This window comes from Tupaia chinensis, unplaced genomic scaffold (genome assembly GCF_000334495.1).
Source record: "Tupaia chinensis unplaced genomic scaffold, TupChi_1.0 Scaffold000288_2, whole genome shotgun sequence".
In the NCBI taxonomy this organism is placed as follows: Eukaryota; Metazoa; Chordata; class Mammalia; order Scandentia; family Tupaiidae; genus Tupaia; species Tupaia belangeri.
The window spans coordinates 2,261,904-2,284,659 of record NW_006159773.1 but is presented as its reverse complement, the minus strand read 5'-3'; the positions used below and the strand labels follow the sequence as shown (position 1 = coordinate 2,284,659).

General features: G+C 41.8%; 1 protein-coding gene across 2 annotated transcripts in view; it reads right to left on the bottom strand.

The window, feature by feature from the left end:
- The window catches only part of TRIM55 (tripartite motif containing 55), a 51,794-nt gene that overhangs the window by 5,790 nt on the left and 23,248 nt on the right, over positions 1–22,756 (bottom strand). Inside the window, exons 5-9 of one of the 2 annotated variants that reach the window (XM_006150442.1) lie at positions 19,647–19,880; positions 18,940–18,962; positions 18,712–18,836; positions 16,927–17,159; positions 15,280–15,567 (exon numbers count right to left, since the gene is read on the bottom strand). In XM_006150442.1, the coding sequence (XP_006150504.1) occupies positions 15,280–15,567; positions 16,927–17,159; positions 18,712–18,836; positions 18,940–18,962; positions 19,647–19,880 (903 nt within the window). The remainder of the gene's footprint in view (positions 1–15,279; positions 15,568–16,926; positions 17,160–18,711; positions 18,837–18,939; positions 18,963–19,646; positions 19,881–22,756) is intronic. The other variant, XM_006150443.1, reaches the window with a different exon arrangement.

Here is a 22,756-nt window from a genome sequence, read left to right as displayed (position 1 = left end):
TTATGGGTGAATTCCTGACTGGACAGTACAGTACAGCCAAGAAACTGGACCAGTCATCAGTGGGGAGAATTCACCAAGGCATTGTATCACGGTCAAGGGTCTAAACCTTGGAACCTGTTGGGTGGCTTTACCATCATGGGTAGCTCTCTCATAGGAATGCAGGCAACATGTTAGAAATGAAGCACAGAGCTGCGGAAAAAGCACAGTCGCCATGAAAGCTGGAGGAAGGAGAAAATAGCCACTTTCTCCCCCTATCCTCCAAAAGAGCTCTGGAAGGAAACAGATATTTTTTTCTCTCTTGGGAATAATTGAGAGGATGGTCGAAGGGAGTAGATTCGAAAGCTTTGTTCATTAATGGCTTCCTTCTTGCTAAGAAAAGATCAGAAACCAGAGTAATTTCCTCAGGCCTATCAAACAATAAGAAATTAAATTTACTCATTTTTTGCTAACGTGGAGGAAAAGGGCCTGGTTTATGTTTGTTTCAAATGCGTCTCAGAATAGATGGGGCCAGGGTGAGGAGCAGGTTTGGGACGCTGATATCACAACTTGGCAAAAATGTCAAGCAGCCTTGTCCTCAGATATGGGTCTGACAATTGTGTGTCCTGTGGAGAGTCTGTGTGTCTCACTCTTTCTAAAAAGAGAACTGGTTTTCAAAGAGTCAGATCATGAATTCTTCAAATAGAAGTTTTTTACCTTGTGTTAGGCAGACAGGCCAAGTAGGTTCTCCTCAAGAATCATGAGAGGTAGACAGTGTTATTCTGCCCAATTTATGGACAAAGTCAGACTTGAGAAGTTTGAGGAACTCACTCAAAGTAACTTTAAGGAGAAAAGTATAAGAGTCATTAATAATGACCGCAGGGCCAGCTCATGGCATAGTGGTTACATCACTGACTACCACATGGCCGAACATGGTTTGAGTCCTGGACCCAGTGGCTGCAAAATCACCTTGGGCATATGTACATACATGACCAAGATTCTAGGAGGTGAATGAAGAAGGGATTGCGGTGTATCCATCCTTCCTGGGGGGTGATTTCTCATTTTCCCTCTCATTTTCTCTGTCTGTCTCCCTCTCCAGGGAGTACATGTGCCCTAAGGCAAAAACCTCTAAAAAAATAGTGACTGCAAATCCCAAAGGAAAGGAGGCCAGCTGGTGCTGCTGAACATCAGGGACATGCTGAAATCAGAAACCGGATGTCTGACTTCCACGCTGGAGTCAGAGAGAGGCAGCAGGATGGGATGCAACCCAAGGACTAGACTGCTCTCATTCACAGTGGATGGCCATGTGCCTGCAAGCAGGGGAGGCCTCAAAAAGGCCCACGAGTGTAAGCTAAGGCCGTGCCTATTGCAGCAGAGGAAGCCCTGGTCATTCTGGTTTCCCCTCTGTCACATCCACCCAGGCGAAGTAGAGATTCACTCTCTCTTCACAAATACCAGCGTGTCCTCTGTTATTCTCATGCCAGACTCCATCGTGGAGGCGGGGAGATCAGAAGGCGACAGGCTCCCAGGCACTGATCACGAGCAAGTCACTCATCCTCCAGGAGCCTCGATTGTCTCCACTGTAAAATGGGGCATTTGACAGTTGTTACTGAAGAGGATGATTGCGAGGTTCACATGAGAGACTCTCTGTGAGAGCTTTTGTAAATGACAAAGCTGGGTACACACGTGAGTTACAGCTACTGCCATGTACCCTTGGGTTTTTATGGGCGCTGGTACAATGATGGATGGACTTCAACTCATGGGCTCTAGTAGGGGAAAGGTATTTCATGGGAATCACTGAGATACAAAAATCAAGGCAGAAAAAACACCCCCACAGGATGTATAAAACTAACAAGGGTCTTAGGTTCAATGAGAGTAATAAACAATTTTAAAACACAGGAAATAAAACTCAACTAACTACGTCATAACAACTCCCCTCGAGAGTTCTTTCTGCTGCCTGTTTTCACAGAATTCTGGAGCCATAGGCCCAGGTTGCCAGGGGAAATGAGTTCATTCTCCACCCTGACACAATTTACAGTCTACTCTCCTCTGTAAAATGGATACATCCTTTCAGCTCCCTATTAAAGTGACATTTACTTCGGATGCTAGTTAATCCTGAGAAATGGAGTCTACAAGTTTTCGGATTGATTTTTTTGTTGTTCTTCTAGTAAACCCCCCAAATTGACAGTTATTAGGATGTCACTTTCATTTTTTATAGTCCAGGAAAATAAAATTGTCTTTGTGAGATACTAATGAAAAAGTATTAATAATGCTAATTAAATAATGCTCATTAAAACTTACTTGTTATGGGACCAGCACATGGTGTAATGGTTATGTTGCTGAATTCCCACATAGTTGACAGTGGTTTGCGTCCTGGACCCAGCAGCTTAAAATTCAAGCTGGGTATGTGTGTGTGTGCCCAAAATCCTGGGAGGAAAATGAAGGAGAAAGGATTGTGGCATGGCCATCTCCCCTGGGGAGTGATTTCATTCTCTCTCTCTCTGGCAAGTGCATGTACCCTATAGCAAAAACCTCTCTTAAAAAAACTTACTTGTTAAAAAAAATCTTACTCTGGACCAGCAGTTAGCGTTAATGGCTATGTCGCTGGACTCCCACATAGTTGACTGCAGTTTGTGTCCCAGACCCGGTGGCTTAAAACTCATGCCGGCCCGTGTGCGTGCGTGTCCAAGATCCCAAGAGGAGATTGGAGAAGGGACTGCGGTGTGGCCATCCCCTCTGGGGGGTGATTTCTCGCTTTCTGTCTCTCTGTCTCTCTCTGTCTGTCTGGTGAGCGCACGCACCCTATAGCGAAAAACCTCTACCAAAAAAAAAAAAAAATCTTACTCCCATCTACAATTTTTTTCTATGTAAAAATGCCTACGTTTCACTATCATTATTCTTATCATTTGAAGCACTAGACAATGTTTTGTAGTAAATGTAGTGAGTCCTGAGCACTGATCAATTTTCTCTCTATTTGTATCAAGGTGAAATTCCAGCACAGTCAGTGTGCCTGGAATATCAGCAATTCGTAAGCTTGAATCTCTTAATTTGTAAGACACAAAGCAATCACAGCCAGTAGGGATTTCTATTTGAAAATAATTTGACATCCTGAATCCCTCAATTAAATTTAAAGAACACAGTTACATTCTCATTCACTTCAGTTTGTTTTGGAAAATTAAATAAAGCATTTCAAAGAACACAGACCTATAGTCACACTCATGGGAAATCATGTTCTTGGTCTCTTGTTTTATTTTGTTTTTAAATGCTCTGTAATACCTTGTGAAATTAATCTCCCTCGAAAAGCATCCTAGCCCTTTAGCCTGCAGCATCTCTCACCTCTGTCTCTGGACAGCTGGAGTGGATGTTTGTGCTTGAAACCAGACTGTAGAATTTGGTCTCAAAAGTCATTTGCATGAAAATGATTCTTTTTGCCTGTCACACCTGGTGGAGATGTAGGGCTCTCACTGGCTGTCTCCCCGTGCAACTTTGCCCTATCGTTCACCCTGGTTTTGGAAAATATAACTGTTTTTAAGGGGGACAGAATCTTGAGTGATGAGAAAGTTGCCAAGAGCTCCAGTCTGGGGACACATGTACAATAGTTGAGAGCCTAGGAAATAAATCCTGGGCTTAAAGAAGGGAAAAGAATCTTTGCTACACCCTCTGCCCCCATGCACATTTTTTTAACCATTTGAACTATAGATTTCCTTTTCTCCCTCTCTCCCTTCTTCCCTTCCCTCCCTTGTCCCTTCATTTTTTAAAGAAATTTTTATTTATTTTTAAGTTTTCCTTTGGGAGCACTTTTAGAACCTCACAGGAGAACATTATAGGCCTGGGTTGGGCTAGTACGACCGAGGGCTAGTTTTCTTTGAAGTGCTTTCTCCACGGCTGCTTCTATAATAAGCCACGGGCCTCGACCCCCACACATTCCCTCTGCTATTTTAGAGAGAAGAACTCTAAGGTGTGGGTGACCCACATTGTTCCTCTGGCTCTATCTCTGAGCTAATGATATGTCAGGTAGAAAGGAACTGGGGACCCTGGAGACAGGGGGAGGAACCACGTGCATTTACTTGTTGACACTTGGGTTAGGAACCATCAGACCTTCAGAGCCAAGGGGACCAGCCTTGTGTGGGAGTTGCTACCCTGCAACAGATGACTGTAGTTCTGTGGAAACCAGTTTAAATAAGACAAGGGGTGAACTATAGCATAGGTATGTATGAAAATGGACAGAGACTCTAACTCAGAGAGCAATTAACATCAAAACTAAAAGTCGGCTGACAGAACAGTGACAACTAATCAGCAGATTATCAAGTTCAGCTTTCGTCACTTCAGTATATAAGGCACCTTGCCCATCCCAGCCTCTGCTGTGCTTGGCCCTGAATGTGGCTGAAAGAAGAAGGGGAGAAAGGCCTTTGGATTCAGGAAGCCTTCCCCATGGCCTGCCATTTGGAGTAACTCCCTAAGGATCATCAGCACTATTCTCCAGGCTCCCTTACCTGTCTCCCCCATATGTTTAAAGCTACTCTGAAAGATAGTACAAGTTCTGTGCCACATAATGATCTAGTCAACAATAAACCACATATATGGCAGTGGAACAACAGGCTACTGGGTACGCAGCAGGCTGTGCCATCTCAGTCCGTGTAAGCACACTCTACAATGGTTGCACTATGACACAGTACTCAGGACATACCCTTGTCATAAGTGACACGTGACTATAAGTGGGCATGAGGACTCTTTCCATACCCCATGTAAACACACAAAAAAGGAGAGGTAGTGTTTTTGATAAGTTTTTAGAAAACACTTATCTTGGGATCAGTTCTTCAGGAAAATATAACAATGCTAAATGTAAAGACACCTAAACAGAGTTTCAAAATACATGAGGCAAAAACGGAAAGAAGGAGACATGCAAGGAGAAACAGACAAATCCACAATTATAGTCAGAGATCACAAAACTCCTCTCTTAATAATTGACAAAACAAGTAAACAGAGAATCAGTACAGCTACAGCAGACTTGAACAACACTATCAATCAACTGGCATAGTGACCCTTTCAGAGCAGTCTGCCAATAAAAACGGAAAATACTAGAGTTTTCAAGTGCACATGACACCAAAATGGAGCTTATTTTGAGCTATAAAACAAATCTTAATAAACTGAAAAGAACTGGAAGTACATTAAGTATATCTTCTTTTTACACAACAGCATTATATCAAAAGTCGAACAGAAAGATATCTGGAAAATCTCCAAATATCTGGAACTCAAGTGCCACTTATCTAAATAACTCATGAGTCAAAGAAGAAAGCACAGGGCTGGCTCCATGGCACAGCAGTAATACACTGCTCAAGAGAGAAACTTGAGAAACTTTGAACCATAGGGACTTGGTTCAAATCCATAGCCAATCAGCCTGAAAAACATGTCGGAAACAGAGACAAGTGCCTGACGTCCTATTAGCTGGAGGACTGGAGGAAGAGGATTGTGGTATGACTGGATCCGGTGAAGGGTGTTTCTCTCTCTTGTGCACTTGCACGTGTCTGATCACAAATAAGGTGAAAAAAAAAACCCATAAAATAAATTAGAAGATATTTTGAATTAAAAGACGATAAAACTACAGTATATAAAATTTGACTGGACCTCAAGAGAGAACATCCAGCTTCCAAGGTGGGCCTTTCCTATAGTGTAGCCTTTGCTGTGCTTGGCCCTGAGTGTGGCCAAGGGAAGAAAGGGAGACAGGCCTGTGGATTCAGGCCATGAAGCCTTCCCCATAAAAATGGGTGATGTTGAGAAAAGCAGGAAGACTTCTGTTCACAAGTATACGTGATGCCACACTATGAAAAAGGGAGACAAGCATGATACTGGTCCAAATCTCCATGTCTATTTGGGTGGAAGGCAGGTCAGGACCCTAGATTCTCTTACGCTGATGCCAACAAGAACAAAAGTATTACCTGGGGAGAGGAGACACTGAGAGAATATTTGGCGAATCCCCAGGAGTCAATCCTTAGAACAAAAATGATCTTTGCTGGTATAAAAAAGAAGGCAAAAAGGGCAGACTTAATAGCTTATCTGAGAAAAAGCTACCAGTGTGTAAGAGTTGGCCACTGCTGCCAGCCTGAGACGTGCCAGGCACACGCGCCCATGGAGGGCTGTGGGAAAGGAGGTCACAGGGCGACAAGACCCTGTCAAGGATGACTTTCTCCCTCTTTTTTTCTCTCATGAAAGAAATAAAATAATTAAACATTAATAAAAACATGTGACTAGACTTCATTAGTAATGTTCAACTTCTCACAAAGATGGTGACTATCATCCCAGAACCTATTGATGACTGGTTTATATTTAAATTTGTGTAACTGGTTATATGACTGTAATTAAAAAGAACTGAGGAAATCTCTTCACTGTTTCATAAGCAAGAAAGGCTCACCTGTGTTTTAATTTGTGTTAAAGATAGGGATTAAAGATAAGGTAGCAATGTCTACCTTGTCTACTTTATGTTTTTGGTCTTAATTATACCAATCTAATTAGAATTCCCTATATCCAAAGGCAGCCATTTACGTACGGCTTACATATATTATCAAATAAAGATTACTTAACGCTTCTAACATTTAACAGATGTTCTATAAGGTCAGATGCTTTTAAAGGGCAGCATGACAAGATATAGTAGCAATTTAAACTTTACTTCTGAATTCTTTAGTATTCAAGTCAGACTAAGTTATAATTTAGGATTGTCTTCAAATAACTATTCAAAAACCCATGAAACTGTAGAACTGTTGTGTATGTGTGATTGGTAATGTGCTTTTGCTAACTCATTAGATTAAGATAAGAAATACATCCCAGGCACAAATTAGTAAACTCTGTGATCAGAAGACTTAAGATGATTAAAAACAAAAACATAGATCATAAAAAAAAAAGTGTAATGTAGCTAACCCAGTGATGGAAAGAAAATTTATAGCATTAAGTGCTTACATTAAAAAAATAAGAAAGATATTCAATTAATAATCCAAGCTTTCACCTCAAGAAACTAAAGAGAAGAAAGCATATGGAGGAAAACAATAAAGAGCACAAATGAATTCAATAGAAAAAATGACCCAAAATGGAGAAAACCAATAAACCCAAAAGCTGGTTCTTTGAAAAGATTAGTAAAACTGATAAAAAAAACCTAACAATTTTTTTTTTGGAGAGTTTTTCACTAGAGGGCGCGTGCGCTCGCCAGACAGACAGAGAGAGACAGAGAGACAGAAAGTGAGAAATCCCCCCCCAGGGGGGATGGTCACGCCACAATCCCTTCTCCTCCATTTTCCTCTCAGGATCTTGGGCATGCACGCACATGCGCCCGGCATGAGTTCTAAGCCACCGGGTCCGGGACGCGAACCGCGATCGACTACGTGGGAATCCAGCAACATAGCCATTACGCTAACTGCTGGTTCCCTAGCCTAACAATTTTTAAACCAGAAGAAAGTTGAAGGTCTTACATTACATAGGAATCAAAAGGATTAAGATACTGATCAATGCAACAAAATAAATGAATCTCAAACATAAGTAAGAAAGGTCAACCATGGGCCAGCAGGTGGCATAGGATTAAGGTGCTGGGCTCCCACATGGCTGACTACAGTTTGAGTCCTGGATCCGGTGACTTAAGAGTCACACTAGGGGGAACCAGCAGTTAGCGTAATGGCTATGTCGCTGGACTCCCACGTAGTCGACCGCGGTTCGTGTCCTGGACCCGGTGGCTTAAAAAACTCACGCCGGGCGCGTGTGCGTGCGTGCCCAAGATCCCGAGAGGAGAATGGAGGAGAAGGGATTGCGGCGTGACCATCCCCCCTGGGGGGTGATTTCTCGCTTTCTGTCTCTATGTCTCTCTCTGTCTGTCTGGCGAGCGCACGCGCCCTACAGTGAAAATCTCTCCCAAAAAAAAAAAAAAAAGAGTCACACTAGGCATGTATGCCTATGTTCCCAAAATCCCAGGAAGACTATGCAGAGGATTACGGCATCCCCATAGGGGGGTGATTTCTCACTTTCCCTCTCTCTGTCTCTCTGTCTCTCTATGGCAATAGCAAGTACACTACAGCAAAGACCTTCCAAAACTGACAAAACTATAATGACAAGCAAATACATCGGTGGTTGCCAGAGACTGTTATGCAGGGAAGGGATTAACTGGAAAGGCACATGGTGGGCATTATGGGGGTGATAGAAATGTTCCACGTATTCATTATGGTGGTAGTATTAGAAGGCTATATATTTATCAAAACTCATCAACCTATACACTGAAAAAGGATATATTTCAGTGTTTATATACGCCAATAAAACTGACTTTAAAAATTCCTTAACTCTTGGCTCAGCTATAATAGCTAGTGCTGCTAAGATACTGTGCTTTGCAGGCTGGGACCACATGGGAGACACAGGTCCAACCTAAAGACCAGGCGTGGTGGTGTGGACATATAATCCCAGCAATCTGTGGAAGCTGAGGCAGGAAGATTATGAGCTTTAAACTGGCCTGGGCAGCATAGAAGGCCCTTCCTAAAAAAAAAACTAGGTAGGGTGATCTTCAACTGAAGCTTCAGCAGGGAGACTGAGACAGCAGGACCCTGACATGGCAAGACCTTGTCTTTTTTTTTTTTTTTTAATTTGATCAGAGACAGAGAGAGAGAAAGTTAGATAAAGCAAGCCTCCAAGACCTGAACTGTGGTCAACCATGTGGGATTGTCTAGCGCCTTAACCACCACACCACCTGCTGGTCCCAGCAAGAGCTTGTCTTAAGCAAATGAACGAACAAAAAGCAAACAAAAATAACAAAACCACATTTCTTTCATTTATTCATTCATCTAAAATTCTATGACTGCTTCTAATATTACATCTTGCCTTTTCTGCTGGTCAGTGAGGTCTATAAGTACCTTCAGTTGGATTTTGAAGTCAAGCCACCATAAGATAAATGAGTTGGGACCAGCAGATGTCATAATGGTTATGTTATTCCCATGCAGTCAACCATGGTTTGAGTCCCAGAGCTGGCGGCTTAAAACTCACACTGGGCACATGTATGTGTCCCTGAGATCCCCACAGGAGAATGAAAGAGAAGGGGTTGTGGTGTGGCCATCCCCCCTGGGAAATAATTTCTTTCTTTATCTCTACCTCTCTCTGTCCCACTGGTGAGCGCACATATCCTATAGCAAGGTAATAGTGGCTATGTTGGGGGACCAGCAGTTAGCATAATGGCTACGTCGCTGAACTCCCATGTAGTCGACTGCGGTTTGAGTCCTGGACCCAGCAGCTTAAACTCACGCCAGGTGCGTATGCATGCATGCCCAAGATCCCAAGAGGAGAATAGAGGAGAAGGGATTGTGGCGTGGCCATCCCACCTGGGGGGTGATTTCTCGCTATCTATCTCTCTGTCTCTCTCTGTCCCTCTGACGAGCTCACGCACCCTATAGCAAAAACCTCTCAAAAACAAAACAAAACAAAACAAAACAAAAAAACCCACAGTGGCTGTGTAACCATCCATAGGCTAAATGGGTGCTTAGGAAAAGATTTGGAAAACACTTTGGGAAGTCACTTATTTTTTATGTAATAGCTTCCAGACAAGAAATACATTTGAGAAATGAAATGGATTACCTATTATGCTGAGAATCTATTGTCACTCAGAATGACTGTGTCAGGTCTATGTGCACAATCTTCCCAATGGAAACATCCTGAGACAAAGTGTGAAGTTCTCAGCACTAGATTCTTCCCCATCCAATGCTGTGTAAATAGATGAACCTATTCATTGAGTAACTCCTTCGTTTTCCTAGTGAGAAAACTGAGGTGCAAAGAAACTGAATGCTCTGAGTCAGAAGAAGCAGCAGCAGCTCCAAGACTAGAAACAAAGTCCTTTCTCTGAATTTCATTGACCTTTGAACTGCCTTGAGCCTTGACAGAATTTCTACCCAAGTTTCAGTTTGTTAACTTTCAGGCTTGGAGAATTCAGTGGATATTCTATTCTTGAAACAATAAATAACTATGATCTAGTAAAGCTTCGGGTCTCTTGCCACTCCAGCTTCTTGCTTTGGTGAAATAAATGTATGAGCTCTTTAAATAGGCAGAAATTGCAGTGATTTCGATGCCAAAGTCCCATCTCCAAAGCACTTGGCTCTCACCAGTGCATGTGCGTGTATGTGGGAGTGTGGGGAGGGGAGAGGAGGAAGTCCTCTGACCTTGAGGCAGCTGCCATGTCCAGCTCAAGCATCAGCCAGAGCAGCTGCTGAGTTAATCCCCCCAACAGTCAGACATTTCTTTGGAAACTGCCGTTCCCTGCATAGCTCCCATGAAATGGTTTAGACAAATTATTCCACATGAGGCCACTAAGCCACATGGGGAAAGGAGGAAGGGGAATTGGCAAGGAGCGCTTATTGGTGATGTTCCTACCTCAGTAAAAATTAAATTGCCACACACATTCCCCCAAAACACCCTCTGTCTATGAGGAGTGGAAGGGGCGGTCCCTATGCTAATACTGGGTATAACTCACAGGTAAGTGTTGTAGGACAAGGAAGGGCAGCGGATGGAAGCAGATCAGGCTGGGAAATGGCCACAAAGCATGACCAAGAGATGAGCCCTCACAGACTCCTTGCCAAGGACAGCCAACCTCTCTTGATGTCCTTCCTTAACCTCATTATTGCTTACTTTCTGAGGTAGAGTAGGGCATAGTGTAATTTTCTCAAGATAAATCTTTAAAATAACATGTGAAGTAGATCACATGTTATTTCTACCAAATTTTTGTATTCTACAGAAGGATGGATGGGAAGCAAGGCCTTTTTATGAGATTCATATTTACCATAGGGCTGAATCCAACCCTTGTTGAGAAATTATTTTTTCTGCAGAAATGAAGATATTGTGGAAGGTGACAATGCTCTTGTGATCTAACAGAGTAGACACACCATCCACTCCTGATGAAGGGAATCAATATCAAGTTTTTGCCATGATCAGGCTTTTTTGTTTGTTTGATTTGTTTTGTTTTTTCAGAGAGAGAGTTTTCCTATAGGGTACTCTTCAGAGAGACAGAGAAAGACAGACAGATAGAAAGTGATCATCCCCAGGGGGGATGATCACAAGTCACTTCTCCTTCAGTTTCTTCTCAGGATTTTGGACACACATGCACACATGCCCAACATGAGTTTTAAGTTGCCAGGTCTGGGACTTGAACTGTGGTCGACTACATGGGAGCCCAATGACATAACCCTTACACCATCTACTGGCCGTGCATGATCAGTTTTTAACATGTAATTTGCCTATGTGCTTTGGTGATAGAGATTGTCCAGCATTGGAAACCACAGACTGCAAAATCATGAGGTTTCATGTTGGAATGGATATAAGGGAAGCACCTGGAAATAGAAACTTGCCTGCTCAAAAGATTTACTGTGTAGCTGATGAGGTCTGTAGTACTTTACACAACAGCAAGTGCTATGGTTTGAATGTCCCTCCAAAATTCATGTGTGAGATTATGTTGTGATAGAATTAAGAAGGTAAAAACTGATTACGATGCCAAAAGGTGGGGACTTTGGGAAGTGGTTAGGCAGCAAGGTTAGGCCCTCGTGATTGACTCCTGTTGGGTTTAAAAGGAGAGGGAACATTATAGAGACTGATGGACACAGATGCTCTACCCTTGCCCTTCTGTTGTAATGCCCTGGGACTCTGCAAGACCCCCATCAGTATGGCCCTTGAATCTTGGACCTCCAAACTGTAAGCTGAATATATAAATCATCTAGACTGAGGTATTTTCTATTATTAGGAAAACAATGGACTAGAGCAGCAAGTGGGCAGAGATGCTTCTGAATTTCCAAGGCAACGTGACTGCTTTACATGGGACCAGCCAGTCAAGTGAGGTAAGACCACCCCTGAGTCAAAGAGAACACTTGTGTCACATCCTAAATATTCAAGCTAAGACAAATGATGAAGTGTGAAATTCCAAGTAAACCTTGCACTGGACAAATATTGATCTAGTATCCTGAGTCCTGAGGTGGTAAAGGTGCATCAGTCCTATGATCGGTCCTATTTACAGAGGCAGAAATTTGCTACTATGAAGAGGCCTCCATCAACCTATACACATCCCATTTCATGGGTTGAAGAATGGCACACCATCATGAACAGGTTTTCTTCTGTGTGGAAGGTCCTTTCTCAAACACTGAGAACTGCACAAGCAAGGTTCTTGGCAATAATGAATGTCAGTCCCCTTCAGCCCACCTCACCCTCTCCGCCCCAACCTCATCTCACCAGACAGACATATGAATGTCAGCGTATAGACGTGGACACAGTGGATGGCAGCCATGAAGCGTGACACTCCTCCTGCAGCCTCAGAGAAGCATAACAAGGATATATATATATATATGTATGGTGACAAAGCCCCAAACCCAAATCCTCAGAATGTAAACAAACTCTTCAGACAATTATTCAGATCCACAATTAGGTCCTGGTTCCAATAAAGTATGGGGCTTTCTCCCTATTTGCCTTGGTGAGTCCATGGCCAATAGCTCCTCCCACTGCTCTGTACCACAAGTAACATTGAGGGGATGAATTAGGCAGCTGGGAAGACTATAAGGACACTCAGAACGTTGTAGGGTGCACAGGTTTCTAGCTTAGTAGACAATTAGAGTAAATTCTGCTATGTAGTTACAGACATGGCAGGAGCCCATGGAGGTCTCATTGCATTGCTGAGAAGGCAGCTAGTGAGGCACAAAAAAAGTGCACAGTGGAGCTTCTGGAAGAATCAGTGTCAACTCAGGGAAAAACCAGTGAGCCAGAAATAGCTGAGGCCTTTCAGCATCATCGACCCTGAACTGTTTCTGAGCTGCAGACACAGGGAGCTGGATATAAGTCCCAACAGAGTCATTTTCACAAAAGTAGAGAGGGCTAGGATTTTTAAAAAATGTTATTAATTAAACTGATAACCTTCAAAAGGCTATGACAGGAGTAAGATGTCAGTCTCAAAACAAACTTCATAACAATAATCAAGCAAAGGTTTGACTATGAGAAAAGGTTGACTGAAAAATAGTACTCAGGGACTGTTGGATGACTTTATGGATATGCTCTAATTCTAATTATTGTTTTTAAATTTTTGTTGTAATTTCTAAATTACATTGTGGGGTACAGTGCTATTTTTTCAAAATGTGTACATAGCGTGCTGATTAAATCAGGATGAAAACATATCTACTATCTCCATCATTTATCATTTCTTGGTGGTATGCACATTTGAAATCCACTCTTCTGGTTATTTTGAAATAATATTGCTTTGTCACCAAGTTTCTTAACTCTAATGTGCTTTAGTATCCTTAGTTCTAATCTTTGGACTAGGAAGTGCACATTCATCTTCTGACTCTTTCTTTATTTGGATCTCACTGGCTCCAATTTCCTGGGTGTTGCTGTACCTGGGGCAGCTTTCTCTCAGGGACTTCCTCTCCCAGGACAATTGTGGAAGTCTGAGGTTCAAAGAGAGCTGAGGGGTCACCTTGTGTACCTGCTCAGTCATGTAGGAACCACTTGGAACAGCATCCCTGACAAGAGTCATCAGCCACCTCCTGGGCATTGCTGGGGGTAAGCAGATGAAAAATTCCTACTTATTCAAGGGAAATCTGCATTTTTCTGATGAGTCCTTTGCTGCTCCCCCCTCTAAGAGGAGTGTCTTCATAGCACTATGGACACCTTTTGAAATTAGGTGATTCTGGAGGGACACTCCTACTGGATTACTGAATAATTGCCCACTGAGTCACTGTTCTGAGTCAGGGTTCCCTTCCATGCAGAAATAGATAATGATGGAGCAATACTCCTCAGGTAGGTGCCTAGAGGCGATTGCATTGTAGGGAACTTGAGGCCACCACAAGTGTGATGAACACCATTCTTTTTCAGATTGTTGAGCCTCAAGACTTGGGAAATAATTCATCTCTGGGCCTACAGAAGAGGAACATTATGGAAAAAAAAAACTACATGAGAGGTTAGTCAAGGGAAAAGAAAATATTTCCTACCCCTTAAAGTAAAAATCAAGCACTGAATCTGACGCCAGATGTAGTGAAGAACAAGAAAAGCCAAAAGTGCTAGGCAGATTGCTAACTCCTGTGAGGAGACAAGAAGAAGGCTTCACTGATATTATCACAGACAGTTTTTTCCAACATCATCTAGATGGCCTTTTCATTTGGTTTGGAGCCCCAATATGTGCTCCTATGAGCATTACCTGTTTCCAGAAAAACAGCTTTCTCCTCACTCAACTTCCACCAAATATATAAGAATTCCCATATGCATTCCAGAAATGAACAAAATTTAGTCCCTTTTTAAACTTAAAAACCACTTAAAAAGTTTTCCTCAACAAAACGTTTACTTGCGTCATTTTTTTGCTTTGTGAAAATAAAATTTCCCCCCAAAATAATTTCCTTTTATTTTCTCATGAAAGCGAGGGTTGCTTAAACAAGAAAAATAAGTCATTTTCTGATTTTTTGAACAATGTTGTTTGCTGTTCGAACTTGTCTGATGACCCAGGAGCAAGGAACTAGAGTGCTCCTTAACAACCTCTGGTCTGGGCAACACTTCCACCCCACACATCATTTAAGCATGCTCATAGTATGAAGTAACCATGAACATTCTTCTGTGTGAAGAAATTGTAAAGAATTTCTTCTATGGACTCTGCAAGACATGCAAACACCTAATGAAATGTTAGAGAGAAGTGGATTTCAAACTTTCACTGTAAGAAGAAGAAAAAAGATACCAAGAGTTCCTTTTTTAAAAAAAACAAAAATCCCTATGGAGGAAAACCTGTGACATTTTTGCTCCCAGGAGCACATGCTTAGGCAGAATGAGTTTAATCAAGCCAACACTATGTCTAGCCATAGCCAGCACACTCCCAGAATTCAGGAGTCAGAGGTTATTTCCAATTCAGACGTGCTCCTTGCGGTTGTTGGGAATAGTGCAAAAGCAAGTCATTAGTTTTTGGAAACCAAGGAGAATGTAAGAAAGGTTGAGCAAGGACAAGTGACTGTTACAAAGCAGAACCAGGGACACCAGCCAGTCACTGCAGATGGAGCAGCTTTCAAGGGCATGCCTAAGGGGCCAGGCTCTATTGTACTCTCCGTCTCCCCTGGGAAGCTAGGTTTAAGGTCACCATGCACCCGCAGACTGACGTCAAATTTGTTTTGTTTTATAGAATGCTTAAGAAACAAACCAGCACTGGGGGTAAGTTGTTTGTGTATTTTTTCCCAGTGCCGTGGTTTCTGTCTGCCCTTTGAAAGCCCCTGTTTCTTGCTGTGGCCTATTCCAGAGGGAGCCTAGCCGGCAGGGAAAGCATTCAGACACAAGAGCATCAACACTAACCTGAGAAGTAGCTGCAGGTGAACTAGTTTCCTTACCACTCACTGCTGCCCTCTCATTGGCTGCAGTTTCTGCCACTTCTGCCTTCTGCACATTCGAATCCTCAGAACCTGGAGGCACTATTTGCCCCAGACCTTCACTCACTGGGATGCAAGGTGGGTTGGTGATGGCTTTCCGAGTTTGGCCTTTATACCAACTAGGGTAAAACAAGGGATCCGCAGTTTCTGCCGCTGCAGCGACTGGAGTTTCAGACTCTGTGGTCTGCTGAGAGCCAGTGGGCACAACCTCCCCCTTTATCAGGACAGATAAATTCAGAAGTAAAAAAAAAAAGAAGAAGAAAAAGACAAAGCAGTCGATTTTCGTTCCCTCCATGTTTGAACACAGTGAGTTCTGTGTGTGCAGTGCCTGGTTTAATGGCTTCTTTTGTTCATCCCACCCTTCGGAAGTGCTAGGGACAGAGTGTTAGTGACCAGCCCCTCTGCCTGGCATTTGGAGGTGCTGCCTCTTATTTTCTGTGCTTGTTTTTCAAGAGGTGGTAGCTTGAGCAGGTAGGAAGCTGAGGCTTCCAATTAAAAGTTGCTTTAAAAATATCAGCTATAGGGACAGGATCAAACAATTAATCAGAATTCATGTTTATTGGCATTATTTGTGGGCCCTCAACACCTCTTTTTAAAAATAAAAAATTGATCCACTTAATCATCCAACCCTTATTTAGTTACTACACCTCTTTCTATTTCAGTACAACTGGTATACCCAGAATCTCAAGATTCTAGGAACTATAAATAGTATTTTAGCCTGGTTTCCTATGGAGATAGATTGTAGAATATAATTCCATATCTAAGTTTCCCCACTGCAGTTTGATTTTAGCAGATGATTTCGGTCCACTCTGAACGCAGGTACAAAACCAGGGCTCCTCTCTGATGAGTCTATATCTCTCACACATTCAATAGGTTGGGTCCTGGTTGCTGAAGTGTCATGGAGTTGGCATGAGGCTTAAAAATTAGACAGTGACATTTTAGAAACATAAGATTAACCACTCAAGTGCCCCATTTGGGATGAGCTAATTTCCTAAGATATGTTTTAAACAATTCTGTCAACACACAGTCTCATCAAATGACAAACAAGAAACCGGGCTTCATTCCCTTGCCCACCGAAGGAAAGATAGGGTTATTTTTCAGGGTAGGCAAAAGGGACATATCCTTATGTGGTTTTTCTATTTGCTTCCTCTGTTATCTATGGAGCATTCAAAGTGAATCACTTTCTTTCTCATCTTATATTGTTTTTAACCCTATAACCTATATCCATATTTATTAAGCAATGAAAGCAGACCCAAACACCCTATTGGCTGTCTGTAAATTAACATACCATTCTCTCTCTCTCTCCAGACGAATAATGCCTCAGACTTGAGAATGTAATTGATAGGATAATCAGATTAAATCAAGTCTTAACAACCACCCATAACAACAAACCTGTTGAAACACCTAGAGGTCTTTTCTCCCTGATGTTGTGACTGTCCTGAAATCTTTTGCCTGCCACATACAAATGTCAGCCACATAATTATCTTTTTGTTAAGGCAGAATACGTTGTTTAGGCTGTTTAACAAGGAGGCACACCTGTGTGTCTTGTAGGAAGGGACTAATTAACAGTTACCTGTGTCACTGGGACATCTGCAGCAGGTGGGAGGGCTGGAGGTAGCTCTGAGGAGGAAACCAGAAGTGCCCCTGGCACAGCCTGGAGCTCTGAGGCCAGCTGAGAGGGCTCCGAGGCTTTTTCCAGACTTTCCTCTTCACCTGATGATGCTATTGGAACACTTTCTACCTCTTCCACTTCTTCTCCTTCTCCTTCTCTTTCTCCTTCTTCTTCCTCTTCTTCATCTTCATCTTCTGGTAAGGTAAGATATTTTAAAAACTGCTATAATGACCACTGTAGCCATGGGAGAAGTTAATGGCTGGTATTTATAGCCAAGGATAAGGTCAGAACAGGCAAAGTCCTCTCCAATTGACCTTTGACAGTGATCCATGTGTGCCATTCTGGGCCTTGTGCTTCTACTTAAGTGTGGCCAGGACAAATGTTAAGGGAGCCCAACTATCACCTTCCTCCTGGCTCTCTTTCCCAAAACAAAGTCCTCATCCCCACTGGGTATCAACCACCTCACACTACAAAGCCTGTGCACATGTTAGCATAGTCTGCCACATCTGCAAGCTCCTGGAGGGCTGGGAATGTCCCTTATTCATCTCTGTCAAATTAAATGGAAATGCAATTATCTTCCCTGTCTCAGAAAATATGCAAAGTCCTTATCTCGTTTTAATTTCTTATTGCCTTTGTTCAATGAATATACTGACTTTTGCTATCATTAATGCCATGACTCTTCTTAACCCACTAGAAACATTAAGGACAGACAATATTAAATAATTTTTTAAAAATTCATTCTGAAGATTTGATTAAAAAATGACATCTGTGGATGCTGGTACAACCTTATATTATTAGTGGACCAGAAGAGTGATCTTGTCATCTAGCTGGACTAGGATGAATAAAGGTGATTGAAGTTTCGCTTGGCTCTGAGGTTATTTTCCTATTTTCAACTACTTCCTCAAGGTAAATATCTTGGAATGTGATTTTTAGGCCAATGGGTAAGGGTGACTTATAGTTCATGGGTGTATCTGGTCACATAGACTCAACTTTATTTCCAGGTTGTGACTTATTCTACGAGTCGTTACTATTATTTTTAAAATTTTTAAAAATATCATTTATTTTTTTAAAGGTATTCTCCCCCCCCCCTTAGGGTGCCAGAGAGAGAAAGAGACAGTAAGAGGGAAAGTAGGAAATCACCACCTTGGGGGTGGGGGGGAATGACCATGCCACAACCTCTTCTCCTCCATTCTTCTCCTGAGATCTTGGGCATGCACACACATGTGCTCAGCATGAGTTTCAAGCCACCAGGTCCGGGACTGGAACCATGGTCAGCCATATGGGAGTCCAGCGACATAACTACTAGGCTATCTCCTGGTCCCTAAGTTGTTACTATTCTTAACCTCTAAAGTATGAGATGCTGATATATTACAATATGTAGTTCAGATGTCTTCCATGTTTGATTTCTATCTCATCCTTACCCTTGCTCCTGATGACACTTTATATCATGTGACTAACATCTGTGTAGCACTGATGTTGAAATATCATCATCACCATCAATTATTAAGTACTTGACTACCCAGAGTCATGCCCAATAATAGTGTTAAAACAGTCAAAGCTAAACAAACACTGTCAACAAACCATATGACCCTGTTGTGAAATGGAGTTTCACATTGGATTATGATCTTTATAAACTGTCGACAGCCATCCTGTAGACATTTTGAATCTCCCTTTTCTTCCTGCCCAACTCTTCCATGGCTTTCACACACTTGCAGTTTTGGCCAAATGGTCAAAAGAATAACAAACCTCTGTAAAAATCAATTTCACGTATTATTTTTTCTTCTCGATTGAGGTTGACTGCGAACTGGTTCATGTTCTCATAACCATGTTCTATTTTCTCCATCTGAAATGCCTTTGATGCTTCAGAGATTCTACAACAAAAACAAGTTGCCATTTTTCTGTCACCATTTAAAGTTTGAAAGCCTTGGGTAAGAATGAAAATACACATTTTTTCATAAAATAAAAATTACTTACTTTTGTAAGAGGGTTTTGGCATTCTGTGAAAGCAAACAAAAGATAGGCTTACTCAAATTCTTTATGTTTTATTAACTCTTTCTTTCTCTCTTTCTTCCTTCTTTCTTTTTAAAGACAAGGTCTTGCTATGTTGCTATAGTTCTGTCTCAGGCTCCCAGCTGGGGCTATGGGTGTATCCCACCAGGCCTGGCTCTTTTTATCAGACAGGATCTCATTACATTGCCTTGGCCAGCATCAAGTACCCAGTTCTCCTTCCTCAGTTTCCCAAATTCCCTAGGCATATTACTTGGCCTGTAGATTGCACGGGGAATCAAATCCAGGCCTCTTGTGTGGTCCAAGCCTGTGAAGCACAGTGTTTTAGCAGCCCATGTTACCAAGACTAGGCTACTTAATTTTTTCATCAAAGATAGTGTTGAAACTTAACTGTTTCCTTTGCTGACTCTGAGAATCTCACAGCTTAGTTTTTAAATGCTACGAATAACTGTTATTTTATATCAGAACCCTGCATATTTAGTAATGCTGTGCGTATGTGGTGTGTTTATTAATTTATTTGAAGAGATAAAGATATAAGCATATATGGGATTTATATTTTAGTTGGTAAAAAAAAGGCAAAATACAATATACATAAAATAATGAAAATATTGGAACAACTAATTTTTCAGCACTCACTTTTTGGGTTTGATTCTTTGGTGCCAAAAAAGACTTACCTGCAGAAACACTGCCATTTCTGGCTCATCCATGAATTGGATTCCTGACTCAACTAACTTTGATACATTTTCCAAATGATCAGAATACTTTTTGATTAGAGCACGGACGTGTTCCAGTTTCTCCTCTTGGGTTCGGGTAATAACTTGGGTCATTTCATTCTTCCTCTCCTCCAGGATGCCGTAAAGGTAATCGAACTTCTCACACAGCTCCTGTTTCTGTTTTCTGCAGCACTCCTATTAGTTGGGTTAGCTAATGTTAGAAACTGTTTGAAAGAAAGCACCTTTGGAGAAATCACCTGGACATTCTGTGAGATAAGAATGTTTACTGGTGTAGGATATCTTAATCTTTTCCTTAAGATGTCCTTTTAGGAATAGATTCAATGTGGTTGATGCTTCAAAAATTTCATTTTAATTTTAATTAATTAATTAATTTGTTTTGGAGAGGTTTTTGCTATATGGTGCATGTGCTTGCCAGAACGACAGAGAGAGGCAGAGAAATAGAAAGTGAGAAATCACCCTCCAGGGGGGATGGCCACGCTGCAATCCCTTCTCCTCCTTTCTCCTTGGGATCTTGGGCATGCATGCACACACGCCCGGCATGAGATTAAGCCACTGGGTCCAGAACTCGAACTGCAGTCGACTACATGAGAGTCCAGGGACATAGCCATTACGCTAACTGCTGGTCCTAAAAATTTCATTTTTATTGAGTTTGGTATTTAGGCAATCCAAAAATCAACCAAATTGGCTAACTGAATCCATAATTTGTTCAATCATCTGCTCTTTATGAAATAAAGAAATTAGGGCAGGTTTTGTTTTGTGTTTTGGTTATGCAAGGAGATCTTCAAAAGGTTAATGGAAAAATGAATGTTAGGGAAAACTATGCATGGATTTTTTTTTTTTTTTTGCAACACAGTAAAATTTCACTTTAATGTCATTTTTCCACAAATTTTTTTTTTTTGGATGGTTGTGCACTCCCAGAGAGAGACAGAGAAACAAAGAGAGGGGAAGAGGAGAAAGCACCGTCCATGGGGAATGGTCATGCTGTGATCCCTTCTCCTCCATTTCTCCCTCCTTTTGGGATTTTGGGCACACACCCAAAGCACGTTTTCCAAGCTGCTGGATTTGGAACTCAAACCACATAGTTGGCCATGTGGGATCTGGTTTCTATCTGGCCATGTAGCCACCCCTCTACACACTTTGTGAAGTCCTCTAATGTAAGTTACAGATTATATTTTGTTTTAGAGTGTGTGTGTGTGTGTGTGTGTGTGTGTGTGTGTGTGTAAAACATGGTACCTTTTGGGTTTTATTCTTCAGTCTCTCTCTGCTCCCCCTATACTGACCTTGTCCTAGTTTCAATACTCCCATGTATCTTACCAAGGGTTCTGCTTCTGAAATTTCTCCTTCCAAGCCAACCCATATGCTGTAGCCAACTTAATTTTCTCAGTGTGAGCTTCTATTTGTGCTTCTTTTATGATTCCACATTACACATAGAATAACATTTATACTTCATCAATGGCTTTCAAGACCCTCTGTGATCTGGTTCCAGATTTTATAATACCTACTCTTCTCCATTACATACCCTGTATTCCAGCAAATATGAACCATTCACTGTCTTTATTCACACTCTTCCCTTTCTGCATTGTTCTTCTCCAAGTCACAGTTGCAAATGCTAAGCAATCTCAGAGACGCTGGAGGAACACAACTTCTCCATAAAGCTTCCTTGATATCGATGGTTGAATGCCGTCTTTTCATTTTCTAAAATTCCACAACAGTGACCATTTATGGCACGCAGCTGTAATCCTTTATTTATCCCACACTATCTAAGAGAGGGAAATAGAGGATCTGGTCTTTGTTCCTAGAGAAAAAGCCTATATGGGATATCTAGACTGCACTTTTGACTCTGTAGCTGGCAGCACCTCTAGTACCATCCAGCTCTCTGCACTATGAGTCCATGTTTAATCATAATTTTCTAGTTGGTCTAGTCACTGGCTTTTTGTTTTTTCAAGGTCTTATAATCTTGGTACATGTGTCTGTCAATCTTCTCAGACCTCCTTACCATCTGAGAGATAGTTGTGAGCCTTAAGGATCCAAACTATCTTTCCTCTTTAGTAGGGACTTCTTGAGAATCCAGCTAATTTATGTCTGACATCTGTGACTGTCACACGACCATACATGTTCTCTTACTGTCGTAAACATTGACATCATGAATATCATCTTTTGCTTTCTTTACATGGTTTTCTTAAATACCTAAACTAGAGATAGTCTCCAAAGTATGCATAAAGTAGATACATACTAAGATACTCAGTAAATATCTGTTGAATAGGGTTCTAAAAAGTTGTTTCATTTTCCCCTAACTTCTCTACTATTCTCAGGATAAAAAGATGAAATAGAATGACCTAAACCAATGGTTGATTATGGCTATTCCCCCCCTTTGGAGAGATTTTTGTTATAGGGCACATGTGCTCACCAGAGAGAAAGAGAGATGGGGAGGAAGTGAGAAATCCCCCCCACCAGGGGATGGCCACACTGTAATCCCTTCTCCTCCATCCTCCTCAGAATTTTTGGCCAAATTTTTTATTAGGAAGATACTCCACAAAGTGCAAGAACTACAACCCTTGTTCTACTGCCTCTCTTGAAAAAGTCAGTTCTCATTATGGTTTTCAGTCAAATTATAATGCATGAAGGAGATCCAATAGTTGAAGCCATTTTATGATTCAAACCAGTGAACACCAGTCACTGATGTCATCCACTCCTCTATTCATTATTTTTTATTTCTTAAGAGAGATTTTTTATTATAGGGTGTGTGTGCTCATTGGAGAGACACAGAGAAACAGAGAGATAGAAAGCGAGAAATCACCTCCCAGGGGGTGGGCCACACAACAGTCTCCTCTCTTCTGTTCTCTCAGGATTTGGGGCATGTAGACACATGCACCTGGTGTGATTTTCAAGCCTCCAGATCCAGGACAGGACTTGAACTACAGTTGACCACGTGGGAAGCCAGTGCCTTAACCACTACACCACCTGAGGCCCCTCTAATCATTCATTTAACAAGCAGTTCTTAAGTGTGTTATTCATGCCATGCACTATGCAAGACTGGGGAGCTGAAAATG